The sequence below is a fragment of the Anopheles coustani genome, chromosome 2 (assembly GCF_943734705.1).
Source record: "Anopheles coustani chromosome 2, idAnoCousDA_361_x.2, whole genome shotgun sequence".
In the NCBI taxonomy this organism is placed as follows: Eukaryota; Metazoa; Arthropoda; class Insecta; order Diptera; family Culicidae; genus Anopheles; species Anopheles coustani.
Window position 1 is genome coordinate 67,789,457 of NC_071289.1, and position 12,802 is coordinate 67,802,258.

The 12,802-nt window shown below is 46.4% G+C and overlaps 1 protein-coding gene across 1 annotated transcript in view; it reads left to right on the plus strand.

Annotated features, from left to right (window-relative positions):
• Positions 1-1,658: 1,658 nt before the first annotated feature.
• LOC131261989 (potassium voltage-gated channel protein Shab) overlaps positions 1,659-12,802 on the plus strand; it is a 39,396-nt gene continuing 28,252 nt past the window's right edge. The window contains 3 exon segments of the mRNA XM_058263876.1: positions 1,659-1,890; positions 1,957-2,164; positions 2,640-3,174. Coding sequence (XP_058119859.1) covers positions 1,659-1,890; positions 1,957-2,164; positions 2,640-3,174 — 975 coding nt within the window.

Consider the following 12,802-nt stretch of genomic DNA (forward strand, 5'->3'; position numbering starts at 1 on the left):
ACATTCGATGACAATAATTATGGTCTTCTTCTTCTTGGCGTAAACGACCTCTTGGTCATGCCTGCCCGTTAAGGGCTTACGAGACTTGTTTCCCTGTTGTACGTGGATAGTCAGTCCTCTCGTGCAGGGGAGGGTCCGGTCTCGGTTGGGATTCGAACCCACGCCGTCGAGGTGGTGAGCCCCGGCGCTCATGGGCCGATTTTCTAACCGGCGCTACCGCTCGGCTGTCGCGGACCCCCAAATAATTATGGTAAAATGTTTAAAAACTTTTAACGATAAAATTTCAAATATTTTACCTTTTGCCTTTTTTATGTAAATGTACTATTTGAAAAGTTGAAACCCAATTCAAATGGTACTTCTTTGAAAATGTTAAATAATCGTTTAAGGTATCCGGTCCACGCTTTCGGTTTCCTTTTAATCATCTGGCCCTTTTTAAGCCCGACCCCTGATTTTACTAATCAAAGTTCTTTATTTTCCTTTTCTTTCACTACAGATCGCATCTCCGACCGTCCCATACCGCAGCAACATGACGCCCTCACGTCGGTCCGTAGCCTGCGTTTGCTGACCACCGGTCAGCGAAGGGCTCGCCGCGAGTGTCAATGTTCGGCGGGCCATGTTCGTAACTAAGCTCTCCCGCATCGGTCGATCATCGTTGTTGCTGGTGTTGCATAGGTTGTGGAACGCTAGGTTGTTATCGGTAGTGTGCCCGTCGGCGACGTCGGGATCGGGGGTCAGCGGGTCGTCCGGGAGGGCCCTCGATCGGTGTACCCTCGGCGCAAAATTGACGGAGACAGCAGAACTCCTTGTGCACCGAGCGAAGGCGGCCGGCTGCATTGCGGTAGTTGCCCGCTGAAAGTGCCGCGTGTGTATAGTGGTTGACATGTGTCACATTGGTTTTCTGAGTTGAAATAGAGAGGATGTCGGGATTCATGTAGCGGTGAGTGTTGTGAATGTCCCGGCTCGGCCAGTGGATGTCGTTGCTGCGAGTCGGGTCTACTTTCGTGCTATGCATCCCACCTATCGGATCTGTCCGTCTGTATCTGTCCCAGTGGTTGTTTCTTTTATTTTCATTCCTGTATGTTGTTGGTGGTGCATGTATCCACCATTCTGTTCCGAACCCTGTTGCATTAGATGCAGCGCAAAGGCAAAGGCTAGGAAATCTTTTTCCGATTGTTTGGTTCCCTTTTATTTCTGTTTTGTTTTGTTTCTTCTCTACCATACACTCCAACTCTTTTCTCTTTCTTTCTCTCTTCCTCTTTCTCTGTTTCTTTCTTGGTGTGTGATGAAAACTGTAACGCATGCTACTATTAACGGCAGGTCCGGCACTAAGAACAATGTGTGCGCGCATTAACGGGTGGCCCACGTCAGGGCCAGCATGAAGACAGAGGGTCGGAAACCGATCAGCTATGAACAAATGGACGAGATTCAGTGTAGCAAGAAGAAGAGACCCTTAGTGCCGCTGACTAAGCCTTACCTGAGAGGGCTAGTAACTGTCAAACTCTTCCGTTAGCGTTACCACCGTTACCACGGTTACCGTCTCTGTTAGTTTGATTTAAGTTTTGTTAACAAGTCGTCGCTGGTGACTATAACGTTGCGTTCCTACCCTTCCTACCCCTTCTTTCGTTTGCGTTCTCTGTATGTGCGTATCCAGTGGCCCTATGGTGGGCGATCGCGACCGAGAGCGTGAAGCGGTGCGCTGGGAACTGGGGGAAACGACTCCACCTCCCTTCAATAATGGTGGCCCGGGAACCATGTGCAGCGGTCCAGCGTTACAGGGCGTTGGCGCGAGCTTCGACGATGGCACCGGCACGGCCAGCATCGGCGGCGGCATCGGTGGAGCCGGCGGCAGCACGACCGGGCTCAGTGGGCTCTCGATTACCGGTGGTGCAAGTCAGCCACCAGGTCTGCAGCAGCATCACCCGCCACCACCCCTATCGGGACCCGGCGGAAGCGGAGGAGCGGCTTCGACCGGCGGCGGCGGTGGAGGTGGCGCCGGCGGGAGCACCTCGGGCGGGGGCGGAGCCGGCAGCGGGAAGGAGGTCCGGTACGCCCCGTTTCCCATACAGTCACCCACGCACCAGGCAGCGGCCATGGCGGCCGCCAATGCGGCTAACGCCAGCTACGCACAGATGGGCCAGGCACCACTGCAGAGGGCACATTCCAGGTGAGTCCTTTCGCAAACAGATGTCACACTCTGCTAGATAGTAGCCACCTCCTAGTGGATCCCGTGTAGTATCGGCGATACTTTCCCTCTTTCTTTAGTCCACGTGACTTTTAGTCCGTAGGACCTTATGTCTAGAGCATGTACAAAATTTAGCTGAATTTGGTGAAAGATATTTGACACCTGGAGTAGAATACATTTACGTAGAATAGCGCACATATAAACATAGTCTCGGCATCGTGGTAAATCACTTGAGTATACGATGGAATGAAACCCAAAACTTCGTGGTTGTGGACCTTCAGACAGGAGAGGTGGAGCGTCTTCTGGAATATGTTTCCACTAGCACTAACTGCAATTAACTTTCAGTAAAGCACAGGACAAGTCCACTATTCACCAACCCACCGGGAGGGGAATGATTGCCTCCCGTTTACCCTTCATTACTGTACCGTGTTCTACTCTGGAACCTACCTTCCCTCAGATCGATGTCATCGATACCACCGGAACCGTTCATGATCATGCGCTCGAAGGCGCTCAACCGGCGGGTGCTGATCAACGTCGGCGGCGTCAAGCACGAGGTCCTCTGGCGGACACTCGAGCGCCTACCGCACACGCGCCTCGGCCGGCTGCGCGAGTGCAACACGCACGAGGCCATCTCCGAGCTGTGCGACGACTACTCGCTCATCGACAACGAGTACTTCTTCGACCGCCATCCGAAGAGCTTCAGCTCGATACTGAACTTCTACCGCACCGGCAAGCTGCATCTGGTCGACGAGATGTGCGTGCTGGCGTTCAGCGACGACCTCGAGTACTGGGGCGTGGACGAGCTGTACCTGGAGTCGTGCTGCCAGCACAAGTACCACCAGCGCAAGGAGCACGTGCACGAGGAGATGCGCAAGGAGGCGGAAAGTTTGCGGCAGCGCGAGGAGGAGGAGTTCGGCGACGGCAAGTGTGCCCAGTACCAGAAGTACCTCTGGGAGCTGCTGGAGAAGCCAAACACCAGCTTTGCCGCGAGGGTAAGTGTGACCGCCGTCCTGGTCCCGATAAGCTACGGTGGCCTGGAGGGCCGGAAGGGGGACCTGTCAAACGGTTTTACGGTATGCGACGGTACGATGGGCGAACTTGCCCGGAAAGCAACGACAACAAAGTGGAGAAAAAACAACGCACCCCCCATCGCCTCATTTCCCAGCTCCCAGTACCATACCCTTTTGGTCATATCCGTGCACTCATCAGTTTGTCGGAAGAATATCAACCCTCATGGCGGCCGGGACATGACACACTGTCCATAGTGCACAAACCGGTTTCATTCATTTTTCGTTTTAGTTCAACATTTTTCCTCCGTCCGTTGGGTCTCTTTCTTTTTCCGGCACGTCGTCTACTATTTCACTGACTCATCACCACAAGTTCCCCTCGTGTTTCTGATGTCATGTTTTTGAACATGTTTACCCAAACATAACCACTCACTGCGTTAGACACTGCCACTCTCTGTCTCTCTCTTTCTCTCTCTCTCTGTCGCGTATAATGGTGAAACAAACACATTGTGTCACAAGGCTTTCCGTCTTCCCGTTGGCAATCGGGAAGGGTAAGGATGCACTTAGTCAAGTACTTACCACGCGTTCCCGTGCGAGGCTACCCAACTACTCCTCAATTCTGCTTGCGGCTGAGGTCCCTTGAAATATAAATGGTTCGCGGAAATTGCCCTGACATTCGTGCACGGATACCTTGCACCCGGCCTCGGGGAGTAGAGCTGCAGCTGCTTTCCATCGGCCGTTTCCGTGGCCTCTGGGGGATGTCTATTTAATTTGGCATCGATTCAAAAACAATTATCTTAAAAGCTGCTCCTACTCTGACGGAGCGCTAAGTCACTGGTTTAAGGTGGAGTGGGCGCTGAGTACAGAGCGCGGGGCGTAAGGACTCCGATACCGGGAGATCTGCTGCGTGCCCAATAACTTGCAAAACATATGCTACTGGCGTACTCTGGTTTTGATTTGTTTCTAACGAGCTACGGTCAATCATTCTGGCTGCATGATGCGGTCCGGTGTTCCGAAGCAGCGCAGACCTTTGGACGGTAGCATGGAAATTAAATTTTTCAGGTCCGTTTCATGCACTCTGGAGCGATAGACTTCTGTTTTATGCCCTGCAATTGATTGATAATCAAAAGAACCGTTAACGATTCGTAGAACATGTGTGATACTTTTCAGTTGATTATGATAAAATAAGCTCATGGTTGTATAAATAGTTTTTGAAAACAGTTTTCAAAGTTACTGAGACAAAACTTCTTCTCAAATTTGTCCATCCAAGTTTCGGGTAGAGAAGATTGCAATTACTTAAAAGTAGTCACCCGTCGGCGAAACGCTTCTAGGGAATTTGCTGTCAATTTTGATTCATTGGATAAACACTCGATAGCTCAGCGCGGTAAACTTTTCCACTTTCTTTTATTTCCCACCAACCCCACCTCCCCCGTCCAACACTGCCAGTTGAAAGCTTCTTAGGTCGTTCGAGCGAAACGACCCACTTTGTTCGGTTGATCGAATTACGCGCTCCTGGATTAGTAATCGCTAAAGTGGCATTAGCGAATTGCGCCCGGGCTGCCGTAAACTGTAACCGAAGTATTCTGTCCGGGTATGGCTTCGCTAAGCAGCGCGGCGCTGAGTGCATCGCAAAGTAGTGGCACCATCGACGAACGCTGGCAAGCGCTCGCAAGTGGATTGAATCCTTCTATTCCCTTGCTGTGGTGCCAGTATATCCCGTCACTCACCACGAGTCCCTGGGCGGTTCAAATCGGAGCCATCGTTACAGCGCACCGAGGGAAATGCGGAAAAAGAAACTTTCTCATAATTACGTTTAGCTTCTTGCGCTCCGTTCCCGTATGCAAAATCAGGGACTTGCAGCAATGCATCGCTGGAATTCCCTTTGGAGGATTTTAATTTCCCTGATAGAGCGTCGGTGGATGGAAATGGAATGCACAATGAACAAGTTTCGGAGGTCGAGTGGTCCCCTCATCGAACAGTTTAATTATCATTGAGTGATGCTAATTCCTCCGGGATGATCGTGTCCGGTGCCGGTTTGAGTGTATTAGATGTGTTTTATTCACCTTCCACAATTGGATCCTACTGCGTTAAGTGCAATCGACCCGGAGGGTACATCATTTGGTTGAGCTCCTCCGTTTGTTCAACGCTGGCTCCCGACATTTTTCTGTCTGCTTTAGGAAATAACCGGTCGCCTTTTAAAACCGTCGCAGTGCGATGATAATCATTTTCAATACTCGGTAAACAAGACGAAGAGTGGACATAATTTTGTTCGCCTCCTTCCTTGTTCGGAGAACGCTTGTATGAATGCTTGCTGTAGACCCAGCCAGCGCCACGGAACCGACTAACGAAGATAAATGAATTATTAATAGCTCTGGCGACGATACTCTGGGCCTGGACTCGGGGCTTAGAACTTCCACCCACCAGATGGCGCCAGGACGAAGCGCTATGGCCACCCTCTATCGACTCCCCGTGCCAGGAGACACTGCTGGTTCCTGCTCAAACGTGTTGTCGTCATTGGGCGACAGTAATGACCGATGTGCTCTCGACGGTTCGGGGAAAACTGTGGCACGGTTGAATGAACTAAAGCGTCGCGTAGGCATGACCCGATTCTCATGCAGAGCCTAAGAAACGCAAGGCCTGCTCGGTGGGTGACAGTTAATGGGAACCCGGTAGAGAGTTCTATTAGGACGATTATGACTAATGAATCTATCGTCAATGAATCGGCAGTTGACATGAAGCGCCAAGATCGAGTCGAGCCGTCTGGAGACGGGAACTGTGTTGAATAATTAATGACAGCGATCTGCCTTCCTTCTTTCCCCCCTCCCACCGGCCACCCACCTGCCTGGCGGAGGCCAGCTATTAATTCCGAGGTGGGCACATTTGTTGCACGGTGCGTCCCGTTTTCCGGTTCCGGGGAAACCCGACGACGTTCACGGTTGCACGTGCGAATGTGTTGCGTGCCGCTAGACTAATGACGTTCACCGGCGCAAGTGGTTCTTCATCGATCACTCCACTCACACGGCCCAAACCGAGGTCGGGCCGTCAACGCGCATACCAGAGTAAAACCACCGACGCTGGCAAACTCGGTGCCCATTATTAGCGATAAATTATCATCCCTGCTTCGTGTCACGTACCGGTGGGTTAGACATTCACCAACGGTTGGAATATAGGTTAGTTGGAGTAGGTCCCTTGTTCGAGGCGCTTTTGAAAAATTGCGCTGGGTCGTGTGTTGTTTCACCATTGTAGAGAAAATAGCGAGTACAGAGAAAAGAGACCTAGCAGAGTGTTAACAGAGATCTTAAAATGATTCATCTATGTTAGTATCCATTGCAAATGAAGTTTACACAAATTCTACAAATTCACTCTACAATCTTATGTAATATCATAGACAAACCATCGCGACATTTGTCTAGAGAAGGCATCAGTTTCAAAAATTGTCTAGACACAGTGGAAAACAGAAATAATAGAATTCAGTGACGAGTAAAACCGGTTAAGTTAACTTTCCTTCGATTCTACACATCAGTTCGTTTATTAATTTCCTTTATTTCGAAAGCTCCTACTCTGCTACGATCTGGACTAAAGACACCCGTTCAAAAGACAAACAAAAACTGACAAAAACTGAAAACGAAGACTGTGCTACGGCGATAATGACTATGATTTGATATTGATATTCGTATGATTCTGTATTGTTTTGACTGAAGAACGTCTTCACCGTATGTTTTTTTTTTATTATTCAAACATTTCTGGTTTTCGTTTGCCGTTTGGTTTTGTTTTTTCTATTGTTTGGTAAGCTTGACACCGAACGATTAAGTTATGAAAAATATGTTTTCCACGATAAGAAAACGCTTCCTTTTTTCGATACCCTCCCACTTATTCCCTTGGATTCTTTTCCCTGCTTCAATTTAACATCGTGCTACATGTGGTGCGAAACGTGAAGATAAATTCGTTTTTGTGTGCCTTCATTATAAGCAGAGAATAGAATCTGTTTTGTTAGTTATTTAGTTGTTTTTTTTTTCGTTTTCTTCTATTGTATTGTGTTTATGTTTCTTCGGTATAAGTTCTTTCTGTATTTTTGTTAAATGTACATAGATGTTTTGATCGTCACACCGATGTTTACTCGTGTTTCACGGATTCTGCAGAAACCGTACACTTCTAACTAACACCTCCATTGTTGTCATGACTCACAAGCATCAGAAAACAAGCAACACAAAAACCTCAAACTACCGGACTACTCTCGTGTCGAACGGGTGTGATGGGTGTTACGATGGAAAGTAAATTAAAACTCAGCCTTTTGGAAAGTGTCCGGTTGCTTCACCCATCACCACACTTTCGATTCGACCACACCGTTGTTCTATCCCTTTTTACTAACACTTTCGATGGGAGACTAACAGAAGTTGTGGCTTTTCAATGGTAAATGTTGTGCAACCTTTGTTCGATGTTGTGACTTTGATATTTCCCCTAATTGGAAGGAATAACAAACAATATTCATCATGTTCTGCCCCGTGGAAGCGTTGACAAACTTACATTAAAATTCTTGGGATTGAAACCAAAAAGAGCTGGAACGATCAACAAATGGATGTAACCAATCTCTGTCACGCCGTTTTTTCCACCAATGGGTCGTACAAACAAGAAGACGAAAAATATTCTTCATGTTACTTTTCGTTTTTTTACATTGCTTCACCTAACGTTCGTTGAGCTCACCGGAAGTGTCATTTGTTTTCTATGTTTCGTTTCACTTAAATCATATTCCGGCTCATACCAACACGCTGTTTTTGTAAAAGCATATTCGGAAAGTTCCAACTACGCTCTCAATCAATCGCTGTAAATGTGTGCGTGGTTGTGTTTCGTCCGTTATATGTTATCATCGTCGTCATCTTCGTCGTCTTCATGGTCGTCGTACTGCTGCCATTTAAGTGTTGTTTTCATTTTTGATAAATTTAAATATTCAACACTTTCCTTCATCATCTTTTTCTTGCTACGTGCATAAACGTATCAACCATGGTACGCTAAAAATGTTAGTTTTTTTATTTTTAATTTTCGCCCTTCCGCATCATCTTCCATTTCCTCCAAATTCACGTGCCCCGACTGAAGCGGCCATCATTCATGATTTCTTCTTTGCCATCGAAGCTACTAAATAACTAAGATTTCCAGAGCACACACACGTTCGGTTCCGTCTGTACTAAAACCGTACTAAAAACTCACCACCCCATCGGGCCACAAACACCGGGCATCATGTGAGATGCCGTACCCGTCGTCGTCGTTTTCGTCGAGTTCGTTGTCATCATCACCATCATCGTCATCGTCGCGTCGATTCAACGGAAAAAAATCACGACTCCCATGCCACGTATGGCGGCATTGGAGAGTAGCGATGGACGATGGACGGAAACGGATGTGTTCCGTACTACTATCACTACTACTACTACTCCTACTAATATTTTCTACTCAATGAAACTTTCACCGTTCGGAATGGGCAAACGCGATACGACCAGGCGGCAGGCGTGCTGTAGAATCCTCTGTTGACGACGAAAACTTTGTGTACTAGAGAAAGGCACAGCCCGAACTTCGGGTCCGAAATCCGGGGAAAAGCAGTCGCCCCTCGCCGGCGATACTGGCCGTGGAGCTCCCCTCCCATAGCCATTCCCGCGGGTGTTACATAAAGAGACTGCTTTTCTGCCCGCACGCGTCCCGGAAAAGTGGAACGATCTCTTTCGCCCCGTTCCAAAAGTATTATTCCCCCTTTCTGTCCGTGACGCTTTCCCGAAAGAAAAACAAACCCACAACTTTTACCCCCTCCTCCACCTCAATTCTAAGAGTTGGCCCCCGGGAAAGCGGCATGGACAACGAAGGAAGAGGAGTGGTGAAAAGCGATCCGTGTACACACTCTCCGCAAGGAAGCGTACCGGATTTCCCTGTGCTGTGCAAGTTTTGGTCAGTTTTCTTCCCATGTTTCGATGAAAACGTTAGATAGGAATAGTCGAAAATGAAAAAAAAAGTATTATATTCTAAAGATAATTCCTACCTTCCGGAAATGATTCCCTTGCTCCTGTAACCCTTCCACATGGAACTGTTTCTCGCTCTCTCTCTCTCTCTCTTTCCTCTGTCCCCCGAACCGAGAATGAGATGATTTTCCTCCAGAATTCCTCAGATGTTTGCTCCATAGGAACGTTTTACGTTTCTTTTTGGTTTTTGTTTTTTTTTTTTCATTTTAAATGGTCCCTTAGGTCCATCCTCGCATAGAAAATATCTTACAATCACTTTCATAACCTCATTTAGGCTTCGTAATTTTGTTAGTTCCTTTTTTGTGTGTCTATTCTATATACTCAATGTTGTTGATCGAAATGGCCCGTTTTAAAATTCTTTTCTCGCTCTTTATGCCATCTTAAGGCGTCCCATGCCGCTAGTCTTCCGGATTTCTACTGTTCAATCCTGCATCGCTTCGCGAAAATTCAATGTACCGGAGTTTTTCCTCCTACTTGTTTTACGAGCAACTGTGTGCTGCTATGAAGCGGTTGTATCGCGTAAGCAAATTTTCATAATTGGATTTTTATCAGCCACCCGGCAGGGAACATTTGAGTTGGGATCAGGGCCCTAATAAAAACAAAAGAGAAAAAAATACTGCGAAAAATACTACCTTTCGATTCACAACCGATGCAACCAGTATAATCTCAAGCCGGAGATAAAAAACTAGCTTCCATTTCGTTTGGTTTTAAAAAAAACCGGTGCGATTCAAACGTAGCTTTACTTCCTCTTTCTCTCTCTCGTTCGTTATCATACTCTTGTTTCTACTGTTTCATCCACTTTTTTCGGAATTCTATACCGGTTCATTTGGTTGGTTGTAAATTTGTGTTCGTACTTATTTGCGCTCCCGTTTGTGGTATCCTTCGAAATTGCATCCCTCCAGTGATTTGTTCTTCCTCTATTTTTCTGATATGTAAGTCGTATCGGATTGGTTAGCGTAGTGAACACGTGTTGTTTTTTGCTATTTTCTCTATACTTTCACGCCCTCGTTCTCTTTCCTGCCTGTTTCCTAGTGACCACCATCCTATGTTACGCGTGTGTGTCTTGTTATGTATGTGTGTATGCCTATATTTGTATTTTGCTGTTTAGAAATTAATTCGTGCATCATTGGAAAGTTTTCTTTTTGCTCTACACCGTACCAAATGCCAGTGTCGAACGGCATCGAACAGCATTTTGGCTAGACGTGAGTGCTGCCATCATTGGAATGCGCGTTCAAAGTTTTGAAGATTGGAATCGAAAGAAAAAAACAAACAACAAAAGAAAGAAGCCATTTCACTTTTCCATACAGAACACACATATTTTCCTCCCTTTACCTGTCCCACTACTTTCAATTCCTCTGAAACACCGTCCTCCTCAAACGAACCTCACTATCCTCTCGACACGTCTTGGATTGAAACAAATCAGTGACACAAACATGTAGTTAGGGAAAACTCAGCGAAGCCCGGAGAAGAGAACTAGCCATACATTCGTTACCTCAGATGTGTAAACGAAAGCTAGTGAAGATTTTAATGAAACAATATTCCATCTGAAGCAAACACATTATTTAGCTCTGTATCTGCCTCTATTTCGCCTGTACACTCACAAAAACCTAAACCACAAAACAGACACCGAAATCGACGGTTCGTTTTTCCCGATACCAAAATCGGTTCATTGAAAAGGGGTTCGCACGTGTCGGTCTTACCTTTTCGTGTAGATATAATTTACGGCTGAGGTCAATCTTGCTGAATACTAACATACCGTTGAAACAAGTTGTTTTTCCCGATTTTCCGAACAGATTTACACCCAACTTCCAGGTACCTTTGTACCTACGACTAAAAGTGACAAACACGTCAGCGTTTTAACTTAGTCATCGTTTAAATAGAGTGGAAAACTTAACTTCCCCAACAGAAAGGGAAATAGAATAGAACTATTGAACAGCTTATTCCTACCCTGTCCACGACCAAATAGCACGATCACTCATTTTCTTCATTCCGATATCTTCCGCTGCTTCACTCCATAAAATACATATTTATTACACTATTCTGTTGCTAAAATACGACATACCAAATTGAAACACTTATCCAATACACTGCGCATTGCGGAAACAAAAAGAAAACTTTTGCAGTGCGATATGTATGATACTAACGACAGTCGCTTTGTAAAACGCTTCAACTGTATAATGATGTTGTATATATCGCTTTTTATGTTTTGATTGCATGGTTTTGTAAATGTATATATTCGGTAGTTGTTGTGAATCGCTTGAGAATTTTCTTCATGGGGGGTACAAAAGGGCACTGACTTTAAACCAACTCACCTAATGAGACCACAGAAAGCACAACCACGCCGATATCCGTTCCGATAAGAGCGCGGGTAGGAATCAATTAAAGACCGTGTATTGTGTTTGTTACAGCGAACCTGGACGTAAATCATGGAACCGATAATTCCCCAACAACATTTAACCAACAGCGGGCCCCTGAGCAGATTTATCGATTGCCAGCCCTCGTGGAAACAATAAATATCCGTTAATTGGTCCACGGAGAGCACGTTCTGGGAAATCCGTTAATGACCTAATAATGCGTTGCTTTTGCCCGAATAGCCCGATGACGAAGGAGTTCGGAGCTGTCGTTGAAAACCTGGACATGGAAGGCATAGTTTGAACTTTGGTACAAAAATGACCAATGAGTATTTTATTTCATTTCAAAGTCAAATTGTTTTCATGGCCACAATCTTTTATTTAGGCCAACCGTATCGATACACAGCTCAAATTAGTGTGTTTGTTGTCAATCATTCTCGAGCAATGGTCCGCCGATGAGTGCTAGGAAAAGGAAAACTAAAATAAATCCAACTCCCGGCCAGGCGGACGGAGAAATGCCACCTGTTACCCTCGGCTCATACGGAAGCGCCGACCTACACACACACACACACACTTCCCAGCATCTTCCGTGCCCGCCTGTTCCCGGCCCAACGACGAAGTCGGACGGTGACTTGCGTCGTCGCGTGCAACTAATGGCTAATTAGTATGTAAATATTTATGTTAGACCTACCATTTCCCTCGTTCGTTCGGCCGTTCGCTCCGTTCGGTTTCTCTTTCTCACGTGTTGTAAAAGTTGATCGAATTTCTGCAAAAAATAACACCCATCCATACCATCCGGCCATCGAACGACACACACACACACACACGCATGACGATGGGGCCACTCTGGACCTCCTTCACCGTCGTCGGTGTGTCGTTGTCGGCTGGCGAGATGGGCGTTGTTTACAATTTCCGATAGTGAAATAAAATCCGTCCGATCGATCCGAAATTGCGCTCATTTGCGTCGGAGAAAAATGTTTAACGATTTTGTATCGCTCGCTGATCGGAGACTGGCCACTTAACATTTGTTTGGGTTTTCGGTTGTTTTTTTCTTCTCTACGCTATACGATTTTGATTAATTAAATGTATCAATTAATTCTCAGCGTGATTCATCGATGAAACTTGAGAAGAAATCCAGCCGAGTTTTATGACGTGGCGCATAATTGAAAGCAAGCGATGTTGGCTTGTTAACCGCTGAACGTTCATACTGATAGCTTGTCCATGGTTTAAAGGTGAAATTTGGTTTTTAAAAAGGTTCTATTA